General features: G+C 40.7%; 1 protein-coding gene across 1 annotated transcript in view; it reads right to left on the bottom strand.

The window, feature by feature from the left end:
- Positions 1-26,441, bottom strand: part of pdgfd (platelet derived growth factor d) — a 59,691-nt gene that overhangs the window by 12,449 nt on the left and 20,801 nt on the right. Inside the window, exons 2-5 of the mRNA XM_073481217.1 lie at positions 14,406-14,595; positions 12,404-12,581; positions 4,365-4,424; positions 1,383-1,596 (exon numbers count right to left, since the gene is read on the bottom strand). Of these exons, the coding sequence (XP_073337318.1) occupies positions 1,383-1,596; positions 4,365-4,424; positions 12,404-12,581; positions 14,406-14,595 (642 nt within the window). The remainder of the gene's footprint in view (positions 1-1,382; positions 1,597-4,364; positions 4,425-12,403; positions 12,582-14,405; positions 14,596-26,441) is intronic.

Here is a 26,441-nt window from a genome sequence, read left to right as displayed (position 1 = left end):
ACAAACTCCCCCAACATGTGGAGCATTTTCATGCCGACCGAGCACACACATGCACTGATAAATAGAGATGGATTTGCTGTCAAGCACTAATATTTACTAAGGAACAGGAGAGCCCTCAGGTAGAAAGAGAGAGGGATACAAAGCACAGGTGAGAGAGATGGGGGGGCGAAAGTGCTCGGGTTTGTTGCAAGCTTCAGTGCTTCTATACACTAAGCAATCCCACGCACACACCTGAACACACGCTCTCACGTGTGTAACATGTGTGTATAATAAGCGCTTGCGTGCCAAAATTTCATATCAGCTAAAATGAAGGCACAATCTATTGCCTTGGTGACTTAAGGTTGTTGACTTCACAGTAAAGAATTGCCTTGAACTTCTGGTCCTGTGTCACCTTAAATCTGTCACTGACTCACTTTGAGACCCACTTGAGGCAAATTGCTCATTTTGATGATGCAACCATTTATTCAGGCTACGGTGTGTTGTTGCATCAGGAGCTGTTTTCCTTTTTCATCATGATCTTTTATGTTTCCATACACAGGTCTTTCAAGTTGAAAAAGTATTTTCACACCTGAATTTATCAGAATGCTCTTCTCATCTTAATTTTTTCCCCATTTGTATGTTCAGCTAACACGTTTGTCACTCCCCGCTCATCAAATATGGCAGCACGGTCGCTGGACGTAAGCTTCAAACTATGATGCTTTCCCTCATTAGCATCAGTTTTTGACATAAAGGGCACTGCAGTGAAGTTAGAAATCATACATATGCAACGTCCAGTTAGACTTTCAAAATCCATCACAGTCATTACATCCCTGACTCATAATTTCTTTCAAATTACCGGGCCATAGACTTTGTCCACCTCTATGCTGTACCACTGAGCTTTCTGTATAGCTCAAAAAGTGAGAATGGGCCTCCTGCTGTGTGGGTCTGTCTTGGTCAGCACAAGGCGGCACGCTCTCCCCTCCCCTCTATCACACCAGCTACCAACGACTGCACCAGTCTGCGACGAAATACTGTGAACGCAGCAGAGTCGCTGATGATCGCCATCTGCAGCACAATAAAACGGGCTGAGAACATCGCTGCTCTCATCTTCCCGCATCAACTTTACTTACACAACATGTCACTGTCAGCTCTTTGGCCTCTCATTATAGTTGAAAAAATCTTTTCCCCGACAAAAATGGAAGAAACCTAAGCAAGGCAACAGAGGAGGGATCACAGGAAGGACAGACATTTCTGATTATGTAATGCTGCAAAACTGAAGGCCATCTATGTTTTTTTTTTTTGCTCTGCCATCCTGAGAGACTGTGTGACGATAATACATGTGTTTGAGATGATGAACATTTGTTTTTTGTTCATGTGTGGCTTGTAAAACTTGGAGATCTTACCTTTATTATGTCTGCTCGCCAAATGATAGGCCCTGGATCTATAATGTATGTGTGTCTGAGTATAGATGCTGTCCAGGTCCTGTCTCCAGGTGTCTGGGCTCAGGGATCTGAGAAGCTGTTCGACAGTGTCAAAGGCGGCTATGGTCCGGTCCAAATCCTCCAATGAGAAAGGAACTTCTGTGACGGCTGCTGGCATCTGTCCTACACCACTGTCCTGCAAAGAGTAACAGCAATATTCACAGATAGGACAGGCGCTTCTACAGCTGAGGAAACTTAAATTAAGTTTTCTGAACTTGGTGAAATCCTTCACAATGTTCTTGGTGGCTTACAACGTGTTCCTGCTGTGATTACAGCATGTGCTGTGGTTAGAAGGTCAGCACAGCAAGCATTGAAAGGATATCCAAGGACTTATTGGAAGATTTACAGAAGTCAAGAGACATCAACAACCTTCACGCTGCCACAAAGACACAAGAAACAATGAATATAAAGGCCAAAGTGACTGTTAGTCATGGTGACTCAGATTCTTCTAACACAACCAGTCATTTCAGAGATCCCTGCTTAACATTTCAAACAGAGCTTTTAGTGAATTGGAAACATTTTCAAGGAGATGTCTTGACCTGATGTCAGTCAGCATCCCCTTCTTTAATCTACTTGGCTTTCTTTCAGAATCTGTGATGCATTTCAATTACAGTAATATACCATTGTAATATAAATGTATGTATTGTGGAGCATGATAAATACTCTCCATCTGTGAATTCATACAAGATGTAAAAACAGTATAAACAGTAGTCTGACATTTACTGTAAGTTAAGAAAACATAGTCTATAGGCCGTAGTACAGCAGACTGGCTTGTGTTCCAGTGACAGCAGCCTAAAAATAGTGAAAAATGTCCGTCCCAATTTCTCAAAGTTCAAGGTGATGCTTTAAATTTATTGTTTTGTCAGTTCAAATCCCACAGACAGTTTAATATGATATAAAACAGAGAAAAGCAAAAAATCTCCATATTTGAGAGCCTGAAAACAGCATTTTCTAAATTACTTTCAGGGGTAACTCCACCAAATTTACACATCAAAGTTGGTTTGTGGAGTACTACTGCAGTTGGTGCAACTGATGAACCGCCTCCAGTGATGTCACTCAGTGACTAAGGTGCCTTGTGGGCAATATAGGTGCCAGGTTTTATTATCAATCAATTAGTTGACTAATCGTTGCAGCTCTAGTCAAACCTGGGTGTGAGATTGAGTTTGACTGTGTTAGAAATGCTCGTAATTATTACATGCTTGAAAATCTGGATTTTAAGTCAGCCTAAAATTTAAGAGATTTTTTTTCCAATACCTTCATCTGCTATATTATTTAGCAAATTTAACAACATACTAACTCCTCCCGAATAATAATTCCTGTCTTAAATAAACTGTTAGTGCCATATTTTATTTTGCAAGTCATACAGTCACAGTCATTCTCTCAACATATAGTCTGAGATAAAGATAAGACAATAAAGACAAGTAAAAAAGTCAAACAGGAATTTTTTAAATTTTTCTCACATTTTTAACATGATTTTCTTTGTTGTTAGTTTTCCATCGTCACTAAGATGGGGTGAGGAAAGCAGCAACATATCACGGATGATTCCTAGGTGGCCCAATCTCCCTGCTGCAGACTATTCATCTAGCTGGGAGGCGATTGCAATCAAAGTCTTATAGCATGTGGGGCTATTATGCCTGTGACTTCAGCTGCCATAATCAGTACTGACTTCCACATGGGTCAAAGGATGAGGGTAAGTGATGGGAAGATGTTAGGGGCTTATGGAGGGAGACTCAGAACTGAGAACTGAAGTGCACCTCTGAGACTTAACATTTGTCAGCATATATTGTAAGAGCTTCAATACGGTGGCTTAATGAGTATACATTATAGTGATAACTTAAGTGGCAAAACGTGATTCTGACTCATGTAATGGTTCAACTGAATGTTGAAGTCAAAGCACTATTAGATTACTTTTCTAATAAAATGTGTATTTACTTTCACTATAAATTGTTGTTTTTTTCTATTTAGAAATGAAAGCCAACATATCACCGAGGTATTCATTGTTCTACTGAACTAATCACACTGTTTTTCTCAGTAGTGCGTAACATTTACCTTCCTGAATTCAATGTGAAACGACCACAAATCTTTGGAAAACCCACGAAGCAGATAGTTGTTCAGAGCCTCATTTGAATATAAAGCGAAGAGGCCATCAAACTGTACGTCGCGTACATCTCATCTGCACTGCCAGTGACACATCTATACATCTACGCGCTAAAACATACACCCACACGCTATTATTATTAATCCATGCAGAAAAACTGCAACACAGTTCGACGCACACTAATTATCATGGTCACGTATGTCACTGAACCCCACTGCTCGTACACAGACACACACAAATTACACTGATGTTCTTAGGAAAGCATTAGTCCAAGTAAGCATGTCATTTTACATGTCAAGCTTCATGCATAATAAACACAATACATACATGCATGAGTGTATTCTGTGTGTGGGTGTGTGTCCGCCTATGCAAATGGACCATATGTCACATTCATTAGTGCAGCCATTGTCGTTTAAAAAAATGCACATATAAGATTTTCAGTCAAAATCATTCAAAAATGAACCAAAATGATCAACCCATTGTGAATAAATAACAGTTTTGAGTTATGTCAAAGATGTCTATGTGTTGTGTTGCAGAGATATCTATTGAAGTTAGCATGCTAACCAGCTAGCTCTTCCACACTTGCCACTACATCAAGGAGCTAAAAACCGAGCGTTTCAGACAGAGGGGAAATGCAATGTTGCAGCACGGGACAGTATGAGAAAACTGATTTGTTTTTTGAGCACTAATGCGTGTAAACACATTCTAGTAGTAACCCAAAGTAAAATTATGAACCTGAAAATGAGCATCATATAGGTATCCTTTAATTCTAGGATTTTACATGTGTTTAAGTATGCATGACTCACCGACATGGGCATGGTGACCGCCTCCCAGTTGGTGTTGGATGCAGGCAGAGGAGTCTCATACTGCAGGAATGGACAGCAGAAATAACCAATCAGCAATTGATCAATTGAGCAGACAATGCATGAGAAACCACACTGACGGGAAGAAAAAGAAAGAGGATTAATGAGTGAATTAAGTAAATATTGTGTGTTTCTTAGCTTTACAGTTAGTGGTAAAAGCAGCTTGATAATAAACGATTGAGGCTATCAAGTAAAATAAAACTGATGCAAAGTCTAAAGGAATCATGGTCTTGTTTATGATCAATGTGACTTATGTCACCACAGACATCTATCTGGTGTGGGCTGCACTTTACCTGCGTTACTTCTCTTCTATAAATTCTCAGACATATTTCTGCATTTACTCAGAGTTACTTTAAGTGATGTTGAGGCCAGACAACAACAGTAAAACCACATGAAAAGGGTTTGAAAAAGATCATGATCATCATAAAGCCTAAAGCTTACAGCTATCAGTCCTGTTCCCTTCCTTTGTTTACTTTTCAAATACATGCCAGCTTGTAGAGACAAGGTGAAGCTTCACATATAATCTAAGGTTATCCAAGACATTCAGGTGTCTGCCTGTCTAACTGATGGACTGTTAGCATGTCAGGAAAATCCTGAAAGAATTTCCAACGAAGCCCGTCACAGCATGCCTGTGTGTGTGTGTGTGTGTGTGTGTGTGTGTGTGGATGGGTGTGTGTGTGTGTGTGAGAGAGAAATCAAACTCTGGTCAAAGCATGTTTAGGTGATAAACACTCATCAGACTGACATATTTGGCAGACATGCACGCATTCTTTGTCTTTTTCCCTCCATCTTTCACACATACGCACAAACACACACTGTCTCCGGGCATCACCCTCTTGACTACACACACATAAAATCTCCCTGGCTATCGAATCCCTCTCCTTGAAGAGTCTTAAATACCATCTCCGGTCAATATGGAACAGTTAATCTGTCTCAACCGCACTTCAAAGACACAGTGCCCTCACTTTGCTTCGGTGTGTGTATGTGTTCGAACAAGTGTGTGTCTGCTAATGTAATAGAGCTGACATCAAAGCCTGTCAGTGTGCAAAGGTTTTTGTTTAACAGATTCTTGCATTCTTGTGGCCTTTGGATAAATGTACTCATACACATAAATGCAGGCCCAAACCAGCTGTGAATGAGGTCAGAAGGTTTCCTGTAAGTGTGTGTGTGTCTCTCTCTCTCTCTCTCTCTCTGTGTGTGTGTGTGTGTGAGTAAATGCATGTTTACAGATTCCTAGTCTCATTTCCTTTTAAGGTTAAATTCTTGATTTCAAGCACATCTGGGCCACTTAATTGGGTTGTAAAAGAGTCGAAGAGACAGGGATCAGGGAACATGTGGAGGGAGGACTGGAACCTTCTGAGCACATACAGAAAGTCACCTGCCGGCTACAGCACCAAACTCTTATGCTCTCACATTCATATCCCAACATGTTTTTTTATATTTTTGGTATTTATGAGATGTCTTCTCGTTGAGTGAGAATTGGATATGCAAATGTTTGCATTTATTGAAAACAGGAAACAGATTAAAACTCATTGCAGGTTTGTGTTTAAACACTAAAACTAAGGTCACTTTTCCAACTGCAGTTTGGTTTATTCCTTCTGGACAAAAATGATAAATTGTTGCCTCCAAGTTCTACTGGGTTTTAATGTTCACACTGACTTATTATAATCGAGTCAGGAGGAGTAAGTCGAATGTTCTGACTGCTGGCTCTATGGGGAAATCAAATCCTGGTGAAAGATAGCAAGTCATGCTGCACTTTACTTATTTAACAGAAAAGAAGCGTCTTCTACTTTATTATTAGCAGGGATAGTTACTGTGTCGCTGGTATGTTTCACTCATTTTTTATTGAGGAACTGCAAAGGTACGTGCCGTGACACTTTCCATTTAATTTGAAGTCTTTTGCACTTTCAAAGTTTAATCCCTGCACTCACGTGCAGCGTGCATTCATGCTACTGCACCGTCATCATCAAATCATCTTGCATATTTATAAACGTAGCATATATAGATCACTTTCTTTACATCTTCAACACATGGATTTAATAGAAGCTTATTTTTTAAATTCATGCTAATATCACATCTTCTATCCCGCCAGACTGTGGTTGGTCTGTTTTGCCGTTACACTCCAAATCAACCACACCACAGTGGACTGCGACACATAGTTTAAAGTGGTCTTTGTTGTAGTTGTTTAGCACTGGAGTTTGATTGACAGCTGTTATTGAAGCCTAAGTGAACCGAACCAAATTAGCAATCATGCCAGAGTTTGTTTGACTCCTACAAAAACAGGTGTGAGGGCGCCTGAAGTAGTTAACAATCAACAGATTGACTGATTATCTTTTGTTATACAAAGCAGTATGCACACGAAAATCCAACATGTAAACATGTTTTTTCTTTGTTATGTCTCATTATAAAGAAATGGCAGAAGGAAATAAAAGAATGTGTTGATTTCATGTATCAATGTTAAAGGTGCAATATGTAAGAACTTTAGTTCAAAACACTCAAATATTAACTAAAAATATGAACAAAATGTGAAGAAATTTGGCATGTCAGAGACATCTATGTCTTGTGCTGCAGAGGTATCTACTATAGTTCACATGCTAATCAGCTAGCCCCGGGCCTGAAAACCTCTTTCTCCCAGCGGTACAAAACTTTTGTGCTAGCGGTGTGAACACAACACTACCCCAGTAGTCCGGCTAGCTGCACAGCTAACTGCGCTAACTGTAGCTTCAGTCATGGCTGTATAAACAAGATAGAGTTAGCAGTTACCCTGGTGATATGGTGCCCCTGTTTGTTTGGGAGTATGAATTCAGCAGAAGACACATTCTTACATATTGCACCTTCAAAAAAATAGCATGTTAAATATAGCGGCTACATCTGCTACTCCAGCTTCTACTTTCGCTGCGGAAAAGAAGCTCATCCTGTAGGTGAATTGTTTTTGAATATAATTTCTTGCACATTCTATGAGGCAACGTTTGCTATAGAAGCAAACAATGTATTTCAGACAGTGGTCACAGTGAATTCACTGCTGGCGAGGGAGCAAATTCTTATTTACAGTAGCAGTCTAGTGGAGGGGACATCAGGGAGCTGCCCTTTTCAACCTCCATTTTGTACAACTGGACAGTGAAGCAGCTGAGGATTGAGTGTGTGGTAGTTGGTGAGGAAGGCGAGGGCATTTCCCTGTCGACTTTTACTTCGCATGACCAGTTAGTGTCTCGCCAGAGGGCATTTTACTTTGTAGATAAATCTCACCAGCCACATTTTTGCTGTCTCATCTGTGCCTTAGTCTAAGATACTTTTCAAGTTTAAGCCAGTAAAATGTTCCCCCTCATGTAGAACAGTGACTGATCTTGTTGTTCTTGAAGTTTACTGTGATACTTCTGTTCTTAACCTGCAGTATATTAAAATATATCAGTTTATAAGTAATTTATCATCTCTCTCACACACACAACGCTGGTTTAATTTTCCGTCATATCCCATGGAAATATCCATTACTTCAGTCTGTATGGAGAGCACACATGTTGGATGACTCAAGTGGGATTCTGGGAACTAACTTGGATCATATTCCTCAATCAGTAGTCTGTTCCCGCTGCACCTGGCTTAGCAACACATCACAGGAATACCCAACCAGAATACGTTACAATTGCTTGTATGATCCCAGACAAGCGAAATCAATACTGGAAACAAACAAACACAAGCAGAGATCTATAAGGTTCTGAAGTCTTACAAAGACAATCTAAGGGCTGCGTCTGTTCACAGTAAATATAATGAGGCTGATTTGGCACTTGTAGAGGGTTTTTTTGAACATTAATAACCGAATAGCTCCTAAAATGTTTATCTTATGCAATCAAAAGCTCTCATTACTTCATGTAAGACTGCACTGCAGATGACGAATCACACCCTTTGAAAACAAGAATTCAAAAGGATCAAAGAATAATGATTTGGGCAAAAACAAGTGACATGAATAATGAGAAGGCCGTTCGACTGCTATTTTGCCTGCGGGTGGTGGGCTTTTGTTTCTTTGGAAGGGGGAGCAGTCGTATTCTTATTTTCCACATAAAGGTCAATTCAGGTCCCTTTCTTTCGAGGCCTACACAAACTTTCTTTCAAAGAGATGCAATCCAAAAAAGATCTAAGGAAAATGAGACCCAATCTAAAATGTGGTCGACCTGAATAGACCCCTTGTTTTGTCCCCTTTCAGTGTCTCATATAGATGGCTATAAATACAATTTTATTTATACTTATGATATATTATATGTGTCTCCATTTGCCTTCTAATACAAAAAATGTAGTATGTGACATGTTTGCTCCTATATCAAGAGCTGTTGCTACCATATATGTAACCTTTAAGGCAATATATGATTATTACATACATACATCCTTAGATACATGGATATATAGTTTTATAACATATATGAAATACCAATAGTAAAAATTTGTGTATATATGGAGATCTATTAATGTTTTTTCGTTTTTTCCTTTGCTTGGCATGTAAAAGGTATTGAAAGTTAAATGGCATCTCATCTCTCCCACAGAAATCACTGGTCCTGAAACACCTCGTCTTTTCTGTGACAATTCTGTCTTGACATCACACTATGTCGCCATGTCACACTTTTGCACAATATATGCCTCTATTCATGTTAGAAGTGAAGCTAACTGAAAGCTAGAAACATCACATGGCTCAGGTGTGTGTGAGCTGACCAATCAGAGGAGACTGGGTATTTGGGAGGAGGGGCCTTAAAGAGACAGGAGCTAAAACAGACAGAGGGGGAATACAGAGCTGTTTTTGGGCACCAAAGAATGAAAATCTATTCTCGCAGTAAACCAAAATACGATTATGAACCTGAAAATGAGCATTATATGTCTGCTTTAAAATAATGTACATGATGAACTTTTCATATATATGTACATAATATGCTATGCATATATGTATAGTTTGTATATTACACATTTATACAAATACATATATGTAAATTACATGTGACATGTGTGCCAAAATATGTAATTTACATACATAAACATGGGCTGTTGATATATGAAATTCTTCCAATTTACAATAGATTTTATATTTGCTTTGTACATATGTGCACATATATTGCATTTGCTTATGGGCTGATTTTCCCGGGCTTCATGCAAACCTGCATAAACCTCACTCTAGCACGGCAAGTAGTGGTGATGCTCCTGAAGCTGTTGTGTATTGGCTAAATATCACCAGTCTAAGAGTAAATGGGCACTTAAACATTTAATAGTTAAGCAGCTATCTACTGTAACAATTGTGCAGAGCCTAACACAAACACGGATAACTCGCACTGATGGACTACAAGCAAGATAAGTGTTTGGCTCGTCTTTACGACTCTTATCGACAGCGCTTCCTCAACACATCAGACAACTGCTACGACATCTTGTTATGCCCTGTGTATTACTGGAGGTGTTGAAATTGTTAAAGACTCTTTTCCCTCAAGCTTAATGAGACGGAGAGAAAATGGAAAGACAGATTCATTAACACCTTTTCAATATGTGGGTGGAATGTGTCGCAAACCACCTACCGTGATGACGTCTAGATTTCAATCAGCTTCTAATGGAACTCGAAACAATTCATACTTACCATTTTTGAGATCAAATAGCTTCCAATCCATCTAAGACCTATGAAGTGCTTATGTCTGAAGAGAGCGACCGCCAGCACTGCAGTGGCACGAAGCTCCTCTAATTAACAAGCAGCCATTAAAGGTCATAAAGAGCAGCGACAAATCATTTTTCCTGCATATAAAAGTTAACACTCTCCGTTTAGCCTCAAAGGACACATTGTCCCCTGCTGTCAATTTCTGAAACACATGTGATCAGATCTGACAGTGAGTCCGCATGGATCCAATCAGGACTTATACTGTAGACCCAAAACATCTGGCAAAGAATGCAACCCTGTCCAGACCTAGCTCCAGTTTGGTCCTGGGTCAGGATTTGGTTACTAAGAACCCAGAGGACCTGTGAAGAGCTCTAATCAGAACGGCAGAGACTCAGGTTGATTTGGAGAAACCTGACACATGGATTTTAAACATGGCAGAGGTTTAGTGGTGACAACGTGTTGTGTTTTGGTCTTTATTCACTGTTTTCCCTGTATGCTTCCACTCTGCCTTTCTCTCCATCAACCTAATGCTGTTTCGCTTTCCCTCATGGTTATTCTTCTGTCTAGTCAGCCTCCGTTGTATCTCAAAATGCCTCCCTCTCCCTCAGACTTGCTCTCTCAGCTCAGGTTGTTTTAGTCATTAGCTGACACGCCGATACCATCTCAGACACCTGTTCTCTCCTTCCAATGGAGCTTCTCCTCATTCTCCCTCGGCCTCCATTCCCCTCGTCGCCGCCTCTCCTCCTCCATCTTATCTGTTCGACAGGTCTGGAGAGAACAAATTAGACCTGCTAAATTAAGCCACACACACAGCTCCCGTCTAGCTGAAGACAAGCTGTGTGTATGTGTCTCGGTGTGAAAGATGGAAAGACAAGAGCGCACGCTCAAACACAGGAGCTCTTTGAAAAATGGCTAAAACGGATCAAATAAGATAAGCCCCAAGAGCTGGATTCTGTTTAAATTGTACTGAGGTGTGATTGTTTGACCAGAGGAGGAATAACAAAGGGTGCAGAGGAAGGGGAGACAGGGAGAAGCAGTGAGAGTCTGAGGGAGAGAGATAAGGGAGTTATAATTTGAGGTACTTTTACTTTGTTGTTATTATTTTGGGTTGAATGAGGTGCTCAACCCAAAAGTTGCTTTCTAGGACTCATCTGGCTCAAACATACAGTTTATGGTTGTGGGATTTCTCTTGTGAAAAGCAAGTATATCTGTGGCCTCGCACTAGGTGATGATAACTTCATTATGCTAAACATGGACACCGTAGTTCATTTTGACTCAATCCCTCAAACACTGTACTGCTGCCATAAATATTACCTAGCATACCAAATGTGTATCATTCCGCGGCTAAAAATAGTCCCCAACAAATGCACTATTTGCTCCAGTTTGAATGCCATTTGCTAAAAACTACAATGCCCAGCTGTTTTAGGAAACTGCTGAGCTCATTTTGAATAAAGAAAGATATTGCATTTAACTTCACATCTGTAGTAAGAACCAAAGAGCTTTGGACTGAGAAAGTATCAAACACATCGGTTAGTCTTGGTCTTTTCGTGGGATTTGCTGACATTAAAGGAAATGAAAGCCAAATTCTTTAAGGTGATGAGGATTTTTGGTGTTGACTGTAGAAAGTGAAGGATCGTCTGCAAATACAGTATCTCTCTCTCTCTCTGTTGTACCCTTTACTCCGTCTGTACTCACACCTCTTTTTTTTCCCTCTGATAATAAGCGATGCCACCAGTTCAACCCCGTCTGTGATGCTGTGTCTCTCCCCCTCTCTCTCCTCTGCACTCATAAAAGGCGAAGCCAGGGAACATCTTTAAATGCCTCTCTGTCTCTCCGCTGCTCTTTCTCTTCCCCTTTCCCCTCTGATTATAGGGTGGGAGAACATCTTCAAAATCAGAATCCCTCTCTTTCTTCTTTCCTCCCCCTGACAGAATGACAAAGCTAATCTCCTTATCCGTTCCTTTGACAGCCTTTAAAAGAACCCTCTCTCATCATCCCTCCTGCCCTCCTCCCCCAATCCCTCCATCTCTCCTCTGCTGTCGAGTGGACGTGTCAGAAAAGAACAGTCGGCTAATACATTTTGGCATTTTACCGACATTGCTACCAGATCCCACCTCTCTGCCTTGCTTTTATCTCACCCCATCATTCCATCTCTCTCTTTTATTGCCAAGTGGAGGTAAAAGAGAGGAAGAGGCATTTCACCTGGAGCATTGCAATGATTCCTGGGATAAACCCAGTGTGACAAAAGAAATACTACAAACCTTAAGCTGTGTCCCAAATAACAGCTCATGATTCATCGTCAGCTGTGTGTGTGTTACAGTGTATGTGTGTGTGTGTGTGTTTGTCTCAGCGAAAGAGCGCGGCTCACCAGCAGTGAGTAGTAGACTTTGAATCCCGGCTTTGCAACAAAGTAGTCATCAGACTTGAAGGTGACTCTGAGCTTGTTGGTTTTGGAGTTGAGACTAGGCGGTGCCTTCTGCCCACACCAGCGACCCCAAGTTATTGTGCTGGTCTCTGATCGGTCCTCCACTTCAACAAAGTCATACCTGTAGCGAGAGAGATGGAGAGGTAGACAAATGAGTGGGAGGGAAAATGGAAGGATGTCAAATAACAGTGATGTCAAGAAAATAGACATGGTGGAAAAAGCAAAAGCGGTATTAAACGTGGGTCTTATTTTTGTAGTTTTCATCCTGTGGGGATTTTGGTGACAGCAACATTGCACTCACTAATTTACTGTTTTTGGTGACATATGGGAATTCAGTGACATTGCTCAAAAATGAGAAAACAAGAGCAAATGGCAAAACTATGACCAAACTCACTGCTGTAAAACACAGTTTACCTGGACCTACTGTATTTATCATAATCGTACGCGCACAGGGGTTTTCACATGCAATTTAGGATTATTACAACCATTTTTTTCGTATGTTTTCTTGATGTTTAATATATAAATTCACATTCTCTTTTTGTGCGATTTGGTGACCCCTTTAGTTTCTGAGTGCAACACCACTGTCTCAGGTCTGTAACAATTGGTCAGATGATACAAACTAAACTCATCACGTCATAACAGTGTTATGTGTTGAGAACTTATCTTGAAGTAAACATGTACGTAACGCTGTGATCCTACCCTCTCACTGAAGTTACATAGTGCATAAACAAGTGATTCAATCAACTACTCGATTAATCGGCTAATTTTTGCACTTCTATAAGCGAGCTTTAGAGGTAGCCGACCGGTGAGAGGAGCTTGTTACTTTTGGACATAGCCAGGATAGTTATTTTGTGGTTTCCAATTTTTGTGCTAAGCGAAGCTAACAAACTTTTGGCTCCAGCTTTATATAGAACAGATACTGAGCTTCTCATCTAACTCTTGGCAAGAAAGCCAATAAGCTTAAAAAGTATCTTCTAAATTGTTGAACCTTTCTTTCAGATAGTTTAGTTTAGTTTTGCACTGCCAGACTTGTGCATTAAGCTATCGCTGTGTTTGCAGATACTTTGGTGAGAACATTTTCATCATAACTGATAAAGATGACAGTCTGAGGGTCCTTTAATGACATTCTTTAGATGTAGCTACTTCTTTAGCTTCCTTAACACAGTTTAAGTTGATTGTAAGATCTCGAGATTAGTCAGCTTTTCTGATGAGACAATTAAATGATTTACTCTAAATTCCCCACCCTGCCAAGGTACTCAACAAGAACTATTTTGCAGGAAAAGTTTCTCTGTAACTTTGATAACATTCCAGCAATCGATGCTGCGGTCAATTAGTGAGTCCATCAATCAAGCGCACACAAATACACACAGTCAATGTGACAAAACAGATTGGAAAAACTGGCAAAGCTACTTCCTCCCTCTTCCCACCTTTTCTAAATCCCTCCTCCCCCTCTCTTCCTCCCTCTGCTCCCTATTGTCTTTTCAGCAAAGTGCTTACAAAGACGGCTGAGTTGCATATGGGGATTAAAAAGTCTATTTTCTCCCCTCAACCCTCAAGGACAAACTTCTTATACTTCTTGCCAAGAAAGTAAACTTCAACTATCCATCTCTCTCGCACTGATTCCACCTCCTACACCTTTTTATATTCTTTTCTCTCACATCCCTTCAATCACAGTTTATTGTTGGTGCGCTAATGTGAATATGTTAACAAATCATTCCTGCATACTTCACTCTTGCTGTTTTACGTTCGTTCAACTTGAGACTTTCACTCCATAAACTTTTCCTCTGCTCTTTGTCACTTCTTTCTCATCATTCACTCTTACTCTCATCTGACTTTCCTCCTTTACAGCCGCTTGTAATTCATCAACGCTTCCTCTTCCTTTTTGTTCTCCGAGCCTCCATCCTTCTTTCCTACACTCAGGTATCTCTGAATCTCATTGTTTTACCTGCACACTCCGTTCTCAGCCTCCTCCAGGCCGAAGTGCCCGTCGAACTCCAGGTGTATGCGGCTCCCTGGTGGTGACAGCAGTTTCCAGGACAGCAGCAGATTGCGGGGGTAAGCGTTGGGGTAGCGTGGGCTGTGGATGGCTCCACCCGCCGGCGTTACTGTGACGTTTTCCTCCTTGCGGTAAAAGTCTGTGGTGAGGTGATTGCTGTCTGTTAGTGGTTACAACTAATCAGTTAGTTAGTCCAGTTGTGAATAAACACAAGTAAAGCAGCTTGTTCACAGACACACAAATCCACATGCAAAAGCAACAAATATACAGCATTTTTATGGATTTTGGCACAGACAGACAGAAAGCAGAAAGCAGGAAAACATACAGAAACAACACAAATACAAATGTGCCATTTCAGTCTGACAGTAACATGAACTCAGTGAAGACAGGCACTTTTAATCCAGCACTTACTTTAAAGCTTTCAGCCTAATATGTACAGACATATTTTAACAGAGTGGTTGAACAGTTCTGCAAATATGCTTACTCACCTTCCCAAATATTAAATTAGAGGATGATACAACTCTCATATCTTTCCCTCTTCAGTATTAACTTACGTAAGATTAGCTTTGGGATTGGAAACCTAACCTAACCTCACTCTGTCTAAAAGGAAAGAAAATCAGATGAGGCAATGTTGCGGAGTAGCGCAACATTGCCTCATCTGATTTTCTTTCCTTTCTGAGAGGCACTGTCACCTAATTGCCTCACATATCTGCCCTATCCTAGCAAGGAGGACATACACAAGATCTTACTTTTATGCTCTTTAAATGGCATGGGAACTGCATTTAATGGAACTAATTTCTGGAGCCAGATTCACCCTGCTGCCATCTGACAAAAGATACAGAAGTATCCGCTGCCGTACCACCAGACTACAGAGCAGCTTCTTTTCCTCAGGCTCCTGAACTCATCCTCAACACTTACGTATAATATAGTTTATTTTTCTTTATTTATTTGTTATGTAGCATAAAGGGACTAAACTCGGTTTCGTTTTACAACCCTGGTGTTGTAATATGAGAAGTAAATGAGGCTTCACCTTTACCTTTTACCTTAAATCATTAAGTCACAGACAAATGTCATACAGTTACAGTAATACCTTTAACTGTAACGCATTACCCTCAGCACTGGTGATCAGTGAGCTTTAGAGGTGCCGGTCGGCTGATTGTTTTTAACCTTCAGACAGAGCCAGGCGAGCTGTTTCCCTTCTCTTTCCAGTCTTTATGGTAAGCTACGCTAAATTGCTGTTTGTGGTAACTTCATATTTACAGACAAAGAGAAGCATCAATCTTCTCATCTAGCTCTTGCTAAAAACTCATGCCCTTTGTAGTGTGGTGGAGAATTTGTACTAGCAGTGTGAAAAGAAACTGAGGAAATAATAATACAGCTCACCTCTATTATGATTCTGTGGAGGTGAGAGTCAAATTTGAAAGAATGCTTGGTTGTGTATCAGTTAAACATTGTGTATTTGAGGACATTTATGGATAGAAGTTTTAAATACCTGCTCTTGTTTCAAATTGTCTGACCTTTTCACACCCATTAGATTTTGATATTTCTCATGTACAAGTGGAAAATTTAGCCTGACGGTGGTTTGAGAGAAAAGGTCACGGGGTCCACAGAAATATTCAGATTCATTCTCTGACGGTCGTAAATATCGGAACAACAGATGGACAAACTGACATCACTACTTTTTTGCCGGAGAGAGATAAAGAAAATGTAACTTCCTGAAGAAAGATAGTTGATTGTTGAGTCTCACCCCCAGATCATCAAATACTGACAAGCTGGAGACGAGACTGAACAATCAACTATCTTTTTCCAGGAAGTTACATTTTCTTGCTTAGAGGTGTGTATAAATATCATGCAACATCTGTCTTGACAGCAAAGGTCATTGCACTGATGTACCAAAACAGCTAAAGTACATCGTCTATACTGTCTCCACGCTCTGTCAAGCTCACCACAAACACACTTCATCTTATAATAATACACAATATGATAACACCTACCTACCTAAGACATCTGCAAACAAAAGAGAATGATAAAGAATGCTATGCTAACTGTGATCTGTTTATTAGCTGTATTGCTTTACTGACTACTATAAACTATAATGATGCTTTCTAAAGTCCTGTTTAAAGTCTAATAATTGCTCATCAGTACCGATGAACATCGTAATCACGCCCACTGAATGTCTAAGCCTGAATAATCAACTCAATCATAAATCTAATTTCATATTGCGCAACAAAACTCATTAGTTGTCCCCGTCATTTTAATGCTGACTTGCTGGAAATTAGAAAGAAATTCCTTGCATACACACACAGAAACACACACACACACACACACACACACACACACACACACTGTAAGGTCAGGCTGTGTGCTGAAGTAGGCTGACAGGGCTGTATTTTCTGAGGGGTTTGTGGTTTTTGAGAGAGAGAGAGAGCGCTGAATACATAATCAAGGCGCCGCAGCCTGCACCCCTGGGAGATGATGATGAAGCTTTTGGCCTTCTCCTCCACCTCTTCTCTGCAAACTTCTCTTAATTCCTCCTCTCGATCTTTTCCCGCTCTCTCTCTTCTCTGTAAGTCGCTCCTCTTTGCTTCAGTCAGTATTTCTGTCTCATCGGTCACTCAGCGTTCTGCAGGAGTCGCACCCTCTGCCAATTTTAGCTTCGGCAATTAACGATGTAGCTAAGCGTGCGCATGCGAATGAATTGGTTGGTGTGTGCGCTTGTTGTCGATGTGGTTGGTGACTTATGAAGTTATTGAAGTCAGCTGTGAGGAGTAGTGAAGATATTTTCTTAATGTGCTTGTGTTACCGTCTATTTGCATGTGTTTCTTTAAGCTGCAGTGCATCAAACTCTCAGGACCAGTAATTTCTGCTTGTGTGATTCTGTCAATGTGTGTGAGTATGTGTGTGGATGTTTGTAATGGGATTCTTCCACTCTGCTGATCAGAAGCCTGGCTGTGTTCGTCCATTCAGTCATAAAAGTGCTTATGTGACAGGAACTTTCACCCACTAAGGTCACCGGGGACCAGAGATCTGTGTGTGTGTGTGTGTGTGTGTGTGTGTGTGTGTGTGTACGTGTGTACGTGTGTGTGCGTGTGTGTCTGTCAGTATTTGCACATTTTCATGGGTACATTTGTTTGTATGTAACTATATTTTTGGTATATGGACTGGTACTTTTACAGTGTACTTATTGAACGGATGTAAAGACACCGTCTACATTTCTCTACACTCCAATTTTTTATCCCATTGTATCTTCCACTTCTTCTCTACGTTTGAGCTAAAGTGCAGTTACAACAACCGTTCATGACCCTGAGTTTCAGTATGGACGCATACCGCTTTGGTGAGTAAAAAGCCCAAGGTTGAGATACACCTGGTACCCGAACAAAAACTACAAGCAGTGTTCCGGGGCAATGTTGCAAACCTCTGTCAAGTTTTCCTCAGCAATGCAAAGATCCTTGCTGTCAGCTTAAGAGAAGTACTGCACCACATGTATATAAAAGGAGACGTGACTGTCTTCACCTTCTCTGGGCCAAGAGAGAAAATGAGCAGTGACAGGATGTGAGAGCAAGACAAGTAAATTAACTTTTAATTGTAGGAAAAAGAGAGAAAAAAGGATAAGTGAACTCTGTTGCCCTTCTCCACAAGTTTGTAAGTGAGCTAATGAGTTTCACTAAAAAGTCATATGATATCATCTTGGCTGTGAAGTTTGCATGATATTAAGAATGGTACCGAGGGATAAAGAGGCCCTTCAAACAATCTGGATTCACTCTGTGTTTCACCATTCAATCTAGTGAAGAGTTTTAATCAATCTGAGACAAAAACATCTGAACAGTTTCTTACAGGACTCTTGTTCTGTAGCTGAGCCTGACAGGACCTGCAGAAGAACGGTATATAATTTTGTTAATCTTTTTAGCATTCTTCACTTTAAGTGTTTTTCCTGTCACGACTCTTATATTATAACGTCTACAAAAATGTCTTCTTCATACATTTGTCGCCTGTATTGTGTTTCCCAGTGCTCAGATAAGCTGGAGAGATTCAAAACTTCAAGTGAACTAAGTCTTAAGAAAGCCAACACTGGCTTAGCAGCTAAACTGCAATCATTCAGGCTCTTCTTATGTCTCTATTTAATTTGGGTTGATCTTTTTATGTCCATATTTTTGTCTGTTTTATTTTTTGGTCCAGGACTCTGAAAACTGATCTATCCTGATGGAAGAGAGACACACCCAACATCTCTAGCATTGGTTTGTCCTGGGGAAGTTAAGTGGATACGGTGGATAAATCTTTCCAAATTCTCTGTGGCTTTAGTTGCTAATTTGGCTCTGACCATTCATTTTGTGTGCATGGTTGTGGATGTGTGTGCCATATGTATGAATGTGCATATACAGTGACATGAACTAACATCTGTTCATCCGTGCACACAGGTGTGAGTCTGTGTGTGTGTGAGAGAGAAACGAAGAGTGCCAGAACCAGAAAGCATTAAGGAGAATGAATGCGCTAAAATGAAAAAATATGTAAATCGCTCAAGCAGAACTTCAGCTTTTTTGGATACAGCTTCACAGTCCCACAACTGACCTGACCATAAATCATGCAGTGATGTCAGTGACACTATTGCAAATTCATGCAAATGGTAGTCTGATAAAAAAGAGGTTTTTGTTAAAGATCCAGTCCAGAGAATTGACAGTGCTGGAAACTGGCAGCTACATTTCATCTGTCTGATTTACAAATGAGTGTGAGGGTATGATACAGGGGGAAAGAATGAAATGGACACTATATACTTTGTTTTTTGTTAAGCTCTTAATAATAAACTTTTTTTTTATATAGCAACTTTGAAAGCAGAGTTAACAAAGTGCTTTGATAATCAAGCAAAGCACTTAGCCTCTGTCTCTTAGTCCAATTTGTTAAAGAATAGAGTCAACATAAAAATATATATATATATATATACATATATATATATATATATATATATATATATATATATATATATATATATATATATATATATATATATATATATATATATATGTGACTGTCTAATCATTCCAGGATTGGCATAGGATGAAAGACATCCATGAAATTATGAGAGGCTGTTATTACCAGGCTTGACCGTCTATATAACGACACGACACTTCTCCTCTCTCTATTCATTCCTCTTAAATACCACTTGCACTGTCAGTTACACACAAAATGTAATTAACATTCAATGAAACCACCATTGTTTATCCAAATCTGTTCTGTAATCTGTAAGCATTATCTATCACTGCTGCTCTGATGCCTGATGTTCCAGCATCTGGTTTGGTCTAACAATTGGAAATGATACTTTTAGTTTTCAGTGCATCGAGCTGACGATGTCTTTTCTTTTGTGTTTGTTTGACTTAAAGGCGCTCTGTAAGCGTGTGACGTCATGTGAAAAATTAGACCTTCCCCGTCTCTATCAGTTGTCTATACAAGCCTGTGGATGATTTGTTTAAGTTGTTGAATGCTGCTTGACTGTGGATTTCTTTGTGAAGGACCCGGGTCGGATCTTCTGCTACAATCCGAAGGATGTGACTTGCACACTCTTCTAAGAGAGAGGAACAGTAGCTAACGTTAGATTAGAAAGAGTCCACTATTGTAAACTAGCCGGCTTCTAGCACAACACAAAAATTCCACAGAGCCCCTTTGAGGCATTTTTGAGACTAAATGGTGTTTTATTGTGTATTTCTTAGGGGTTTTTTTTAATTTAAAAGTTGTAACTATAATGTATTTCTGGGCTGCACATGTACCACTCAATAGAAAACAGGTGGGAAAGATTAAAGTTTTACAGGCTCTGCTTGAGCGACTTGTAATGGTTGGAAATCTTGGGGAAGCGAGACAGCGAATGATTGAACAGTCCCAGATATCTCTACACGTACTCCGACTACTTCTAGTCTTCATGTTTTATCAGTCTTTCCTATGATGTTGTGCAACATAACGTGATAGCTCATAAGGTTAGCTAACGCATCAAAGCCACAAAACTAGAGAATCAGTCTCTTTAAATCATGTCTTTTATATAACACATGCTCTAAACCATTCACATAACACTCATCTCTACTGAACTTGACAGAAAGTTGAAGTTCTGCAATCTCAGGAAATAAGATGATGTCAGAAGTGCTGATAATATCACTGACAGTCTCTCAGTGACTCACACCCCTGAGTTTAAACACACACCTACACACACACACACACACACACATGCACGCACACAGACACACGTAATGTCTGACACTGGCAATTAAGCTCTCAGTCTCCCGATCTGACACCTAAATAACCGTGACAATTATGCTGCGTGACTGTGTGATTTGTGTGCGTGGGATCTATTAAGAGTGTGTTTGTGGATGTGCCAACGTTCCGAGAAAAAAGTTCTTGATTGTATGTGTGCATTTGCGTGGATGTGTGTGGGTAAATTCGCACTAATCAAACTTGGCTCTCCCACCTCCAGTGCCAGGGTGTGATGTTCTTCGTGCCTCTGAGATCTATTTCTGATCCAAGTGCCAATCACACTCTGATCACCCAGCAACCAGTGTGCATCAGAGACCAAAGAATAGCTCTGTGGGGTGAGTACTGAAGCGGCGAGAAAAGAACTGATGATGTAGACGATTAATTAAAAGTGTATTTTGGTTAAGACACAGGTGTGCACATACTCACCTAATATTAACTGACACCCTCTTTTTCTTATCCAAGTCTCTATTCTGTGCAAACTATTTTTCTTGAGTGACAGTTTGCATATGATACATTCTCACTCTCTCCCACAGGACATTACCTATAACAAGGCAACCCCATTTCCTACATCTGCCACCCCCATGTCGAACATATCCTGTCTGACTTTCATCTTCTCAAAATGAATTCTCATAAGCCCCAACAGGAGCTAACAGGACACACATAATACATTCAGTCTCAGCTGTGGAAAAACTCCCCAGAGAAATGTGATGCCGCTGTTCTCAATTCTTGGTGGCATTCCCAGTTTCTGTCTAAAAAATAGGTGTTTTACACTGTTGTGGATTGTGATTTGAGGGGCTTTGAGATTATGAAATTATTAAAAATGAAAGAGCGTCCTATTTGCAGGAATAGTTCAGCATTTCGGAAGTACGCTTATATGCTTTCTGGTGGAGAGTTAGATGGGAAGATTGATACCACTTTCATATTTGACAGTTCAGTGTAAGGTTACTGCCAGCAGCCGGTTGGATTGAGCAGGTGAGCCGTGTGTGGAGGAAGCTTTTTGTTAATTAAGTAGCCGATCAAAACCGTCGTGCATCGCATGACATCGCAACAACCAGGTGCACCTACAACGGCATAAGTAGGTCTGCATTCAGTAGGAGAAGTCGCATCCCAGTCAGTGCATTTACAGGAGGGATCTATTACCTGAGAGCGTTTCCTTGTCTGCAGAGCATGTGTGATCGACAGTAGACAGGAGGGGAAGAGCGAGGGCAGATTGTCACCTGGTTAACTGATCCCGAATGGCCTCGTTTTCGCAGACGGATTAAAAAAACATAAAAGCAGCCTATCAAATGCTTAAATGGGCTGCCAAATATACATGGGTGGACGTTAATATACCTCGGCTGCCCACCCAAGTAAACTGTATGTGTGGGAAACACTGGAGAGATACAGCTAGCCTGGCTCTGTCCAAAGACAATAAATCAGCCTACCGACATATCCAAAGCTCACCAACTAACATGTCAATGTCTCTCTTTGTTTTCCATGTCTGTACTAAAACCAAAAAGTAGAACTGATTTTTACCAAGGGCTACATACTGTATGGTGAGACTTTTACTTGATTGGGAGTAATTATTTAAATTACTTTTAAATATTAGGGAAAAAGGAAGTTTTAAGCACACAGAAAGTGCATGGACATTTCAATGACAGCACCAGGGAGGACCGTAATGAAGACCAATCTGAAAAACATGCCAAGGGAAAGGCTAATAAACCAGTCATGCTACCTTGTAGTTTGTATTAAGCATCGGATTACTTTGGCCAACTTCATTCATTATTGTTGAACTGTAATTGGCTCAGGGTCTAAAAGCTGAATGTTAATGAGGATGTCATGAGCCAATTTGGCCTTGGCATGAAGGAGTCGATCGATTTTCCTTCATTATAATTATTATTATTATTATTATTATTATTATTATTGCACATTAATTTGCTGTCATGCTCAGTTATCTGCTGGATTGTTTGTTCATCTGTGTTTAGCAGCAGAGTGTAAAACATTGCCCATTAGCAGCAAAAACTGCTGGTAAACATCGTGTGAGCTTGTGTGTTCTTGTGATCGTGTTTGTGTATAAATGTGTGTGTTTATGTCATTGATTGTTTATAAGTGTGTACAGTGTGTGCACATCTGTTCCTCACTATATATGGGTCTGTGTTTGTGTGTGTATGTACAGTATGTGTGTATTGGTTGTTGATGCGGGAACTGTACTTGTGCCCTCAGAGTATTTGCACCCATGAGAAATAACCAAAGCCTTCTCCATCTGGCTAAATGTTAGCTCAAGGCCTGTGTGTGTGTGTGTGTGTGTGTGTGTATGTGTGTGTGTGTTTGTGTGTGTGTGTGTGTGTGTGTGTGTATGTGTGCTGCTTATCAAAGCCTGTGCTGGCTCCACTGTTTTGCCACTCTCTCATGACAAATCAGCTTTAAATATTCTCCCTTGTTTCACAGTCACGCCCACACAAGCATAGAGGCATGAAAAAGACACACACACACACCCTGGAGGTGAACACTGCATGCCGAGGGGTGTCAGCTTTGGTCAGCATCGGCTCTCGACCCGCATTTCTCCTCCTCCCTCTCGTTCACTTCCTCTGCTCCCTCCATCCTGCAGCATCTTCTCCACCTCTGTTTCCCTGCTCTAAGTTTTCTTCACTTGATTTACATTCTCACATTTCGACATATTTCACGCCTGTGGCGTCCCTGAGGTGTGACCAAGGTTTAACTTGCTCCCCGAGGTGTGAAATATTAGTTGAAAAACGGTCAGAAAACACAGTGCGTCAGTACTGTATCTCTCTTCTACTGTCTTATATCTTCCCCTTTTTCTTCCAGATTATCATCTTGCTGCAGCCCCACCTTTGCTGCTAAAACCAATTAACTTCCATCACTTTCTTCTATGCAAAGAGACTACATGTTTTTTAAGTCAGTGTAAAAGTGTGGGGAATTGGGAGGCTGGAGAGAAGCGATGGCATGGAGAGGAAGGCAGAATATAGAAAGGATAGACAGGAGGGACCTAACTAACAGAATGATGATCAGGAAGGAATATGCATGTTTCAAGTATGTGGGAGTGTCCAGTGCATTAGGCAGGCCACACAGGCATTCATCTGAGAGCAACATACATGGCAAGGCAGCTGGGGTGTACATATCCATGAATTATAGAGGACAAGCGTGCCTATATATAATTATAGAAAGGAACACACTACATGCATCAAGTCCTTTCAGTTGGACACAACAGAGCTGCTGCCTTAGCTCGGTAGCCACAGAGCTGTGGTCAGAAAAATGCCATAAGATAACATGAAAATGGATTTCCATCTGAGGTATTTTGAAAATGTGTTCAAAATGCATAAAGCATACGAAATATAAGGAGAAAAACATTTCATTTATGGCCTTTCTTAAAATTAGTGGCTGAGTGCCAAACAACAGAAAAAGAACTAAAGTTACTTGTGCTAAAAGAAAGCAGTAGATTATTAAAGCTAAATTATGACTAATTAGGGGCGCGGCCACTTTGAGTGACAGCTAGCCGCGACCTGTCTGCTCTGCTCAGTTAATTCCAGTCACTGATCTTGACCTCAGCCATGTTTGTTTTGATGCCTTTTGGAGATCTTTTAATGCAAATATCAGGCAAATAATAGCAGTAAATTGTACTAACAGACTGTCGGGAGGGACAGATGTTGGTGTTTTGGATTAACGAGCGATGTTGTTCGCGTTGACTGGCAGACAGCTGGTGGAGCCTGAGGAGACAGCTGTGGGCAGAGCCAAAAGCTTCTAGAGAAATGAACACCTGTAGTCGAGGAGACAGACTTTGACTTTTTAAACTTTTGGGATTAAAGAGTGAATTTATCTTCACTCTCGCCTGTCTTAACAAGCTGCGGAGGTGCTACAATCCACTGTAATGCACTGTAATTCTTTCTTATTCGACTGCTGAAGGGAGGGGAGATGATGGGCGAAAGAAAAGACACTAACAGACAGAAACAGAGTATCTAGGGAGTGTCAAAGAAAAAGTTGAACACAAGCACAAATAAGTTCTCAAATAGTTGGTAGTCAGGCACTGCAAGATGGCGAAGGCTGGGATCAGCGACGCTTAACTTTTGCTCTTCAGAAACCTATGGGTGACGTCACGGTGGCTCTGTCCACTCTTTTTAAAGTCAATGGTTTCCGCCAGTGTGCTACAAGACCAGCGCTGGGCTTAATTTGTAAACGTGTAATACAAGAAGCAACCTCCTTTAAAGAGTAACTCAATGCTTATGTTTTTTGCATAAGGTAAGCGAACATGCTGTCGATAGATCGAGACAAAGAGCCAGCAGTGACATTATAGCTGTTAATGTGTCAGAGCAGTGTGTGTAGAGTTCAGACTATTTGTTGGTGAATAAATGCCACAACTCAAAACCAAAACCAAGGTTTCTTTGACTTCTCTACATCCAAGCATAATCTTTCAAGAGAGAAGACATGCGTCTAAGAATCAATTTCTTACCCCACCTCTTTCAGTTGCACATCAATGCTCTGAAAGAAACTGAACATTATCATTTCAACTTTTCAAACAGAGATTTTTCCATCCCGGTTGGCTGAGTGCAGCTCATCCCACCTCTTTGAGCCCATTAAGCTAATTTGTCGGCATCAACAGGTGTTGAGTCATAGACGCCGGAGAGGCTCTAGTGGATACTAATGCTAATCAAAGCCCCAAAAGGACCATCCAGACTTCCCGGTGAAGATGTAAGGACCGGCTAAAAAGCTCCAGCACCAGAGAAAATTTGAAATGCATTGTGAGTCACAGCTTTCCAGTGATGTCTCTCTTCTTTGTTTTTTGTCTTTGAAAAAGATGACAAAAGCGAAATAATGATGAATTTGCACAAATCAACAGCGCACATCACAATAAAGCGAGTGACACTCTCACACAAACATGCATATAAATTTGGATGCACACAAAGCAGTTATCATCCTTGCTTATTTATGAGTGTTACAGTGTTTGATGTGTTGAGGCATCTCTGGGCTTTGTGGACTTGTCCTTTTCACAGTACAGTAGCTGTGGCAGTGTTTCCTTCTCTGTCTTTCCCTCTTTCTTTATCTTTTTCTTTTTACATTTATTTTGCTTCCCTGTTCTTCTTTCTGCTTCTCTACCTCACTCAATCACTGTCTCCCCGCGTTTCTCTCTCATCCATCCCACTGTCCTTCATCTCTGCTCTGTCTCATTCTTGGATCTCAACCTTTCTTCACCTTCATTTTGTCCTCCTCTGTATTTGTTGTCTGTCTGCTCCCACTCTTACTTCTCCACTCTGAGTCTTTTTGAAGGGACTGAGTGAGCTCAGTAAACTGTGTTTCGTTCTGTGGCTGTTTGTCTAACCTCCTCTGTCCCTGTCACAGGACATGCCTTTGTGTCGGCTTCAAAGGAATATGCACACTCTCTCACACACACATACTGACACACACACACACACGAACTCACACGCAAACTCTTCAAAATCCTTAAACAGAGGTATGTGCTCACCCAAAGACCCACATAGCACACACACAAGCTTTTTCATGCACCCTCTGAACTGCTGACGGTCTCACACTGAAAACATCCACTTCCCCCCACACACACATACTCACACACACAAAAGGTATAACCCCTCCTATGAGTGAGGAATAGAGCAAGATGAGGAAGAAAAAGAGAGAGAACGGGAGAAATGAGTGGATGGACGTCTACCTAATATGTTCTGTAGGTTACCTGCAAGAGAAAACGTGTGTGTGTGTATGTGTGTGCATATTGCCCTTTATATACTGTGCACCAGGTTTTATTTGCTT

The sequence above is a fragment of the Pagrus major genome, chromosome 2, assembly GCF_040436345.1.
Source record: "Pagrus major chromosome 2, Pma_NU_1.0".
NCBI lineage: Eukaryota > Metazoa > Chordata > Actinopteri > Spariformes > Sparidae > Pagrus > Pagrus major.
This window is presented reverse-complemented; position numbering and strand designations above follow the sequence as displayed.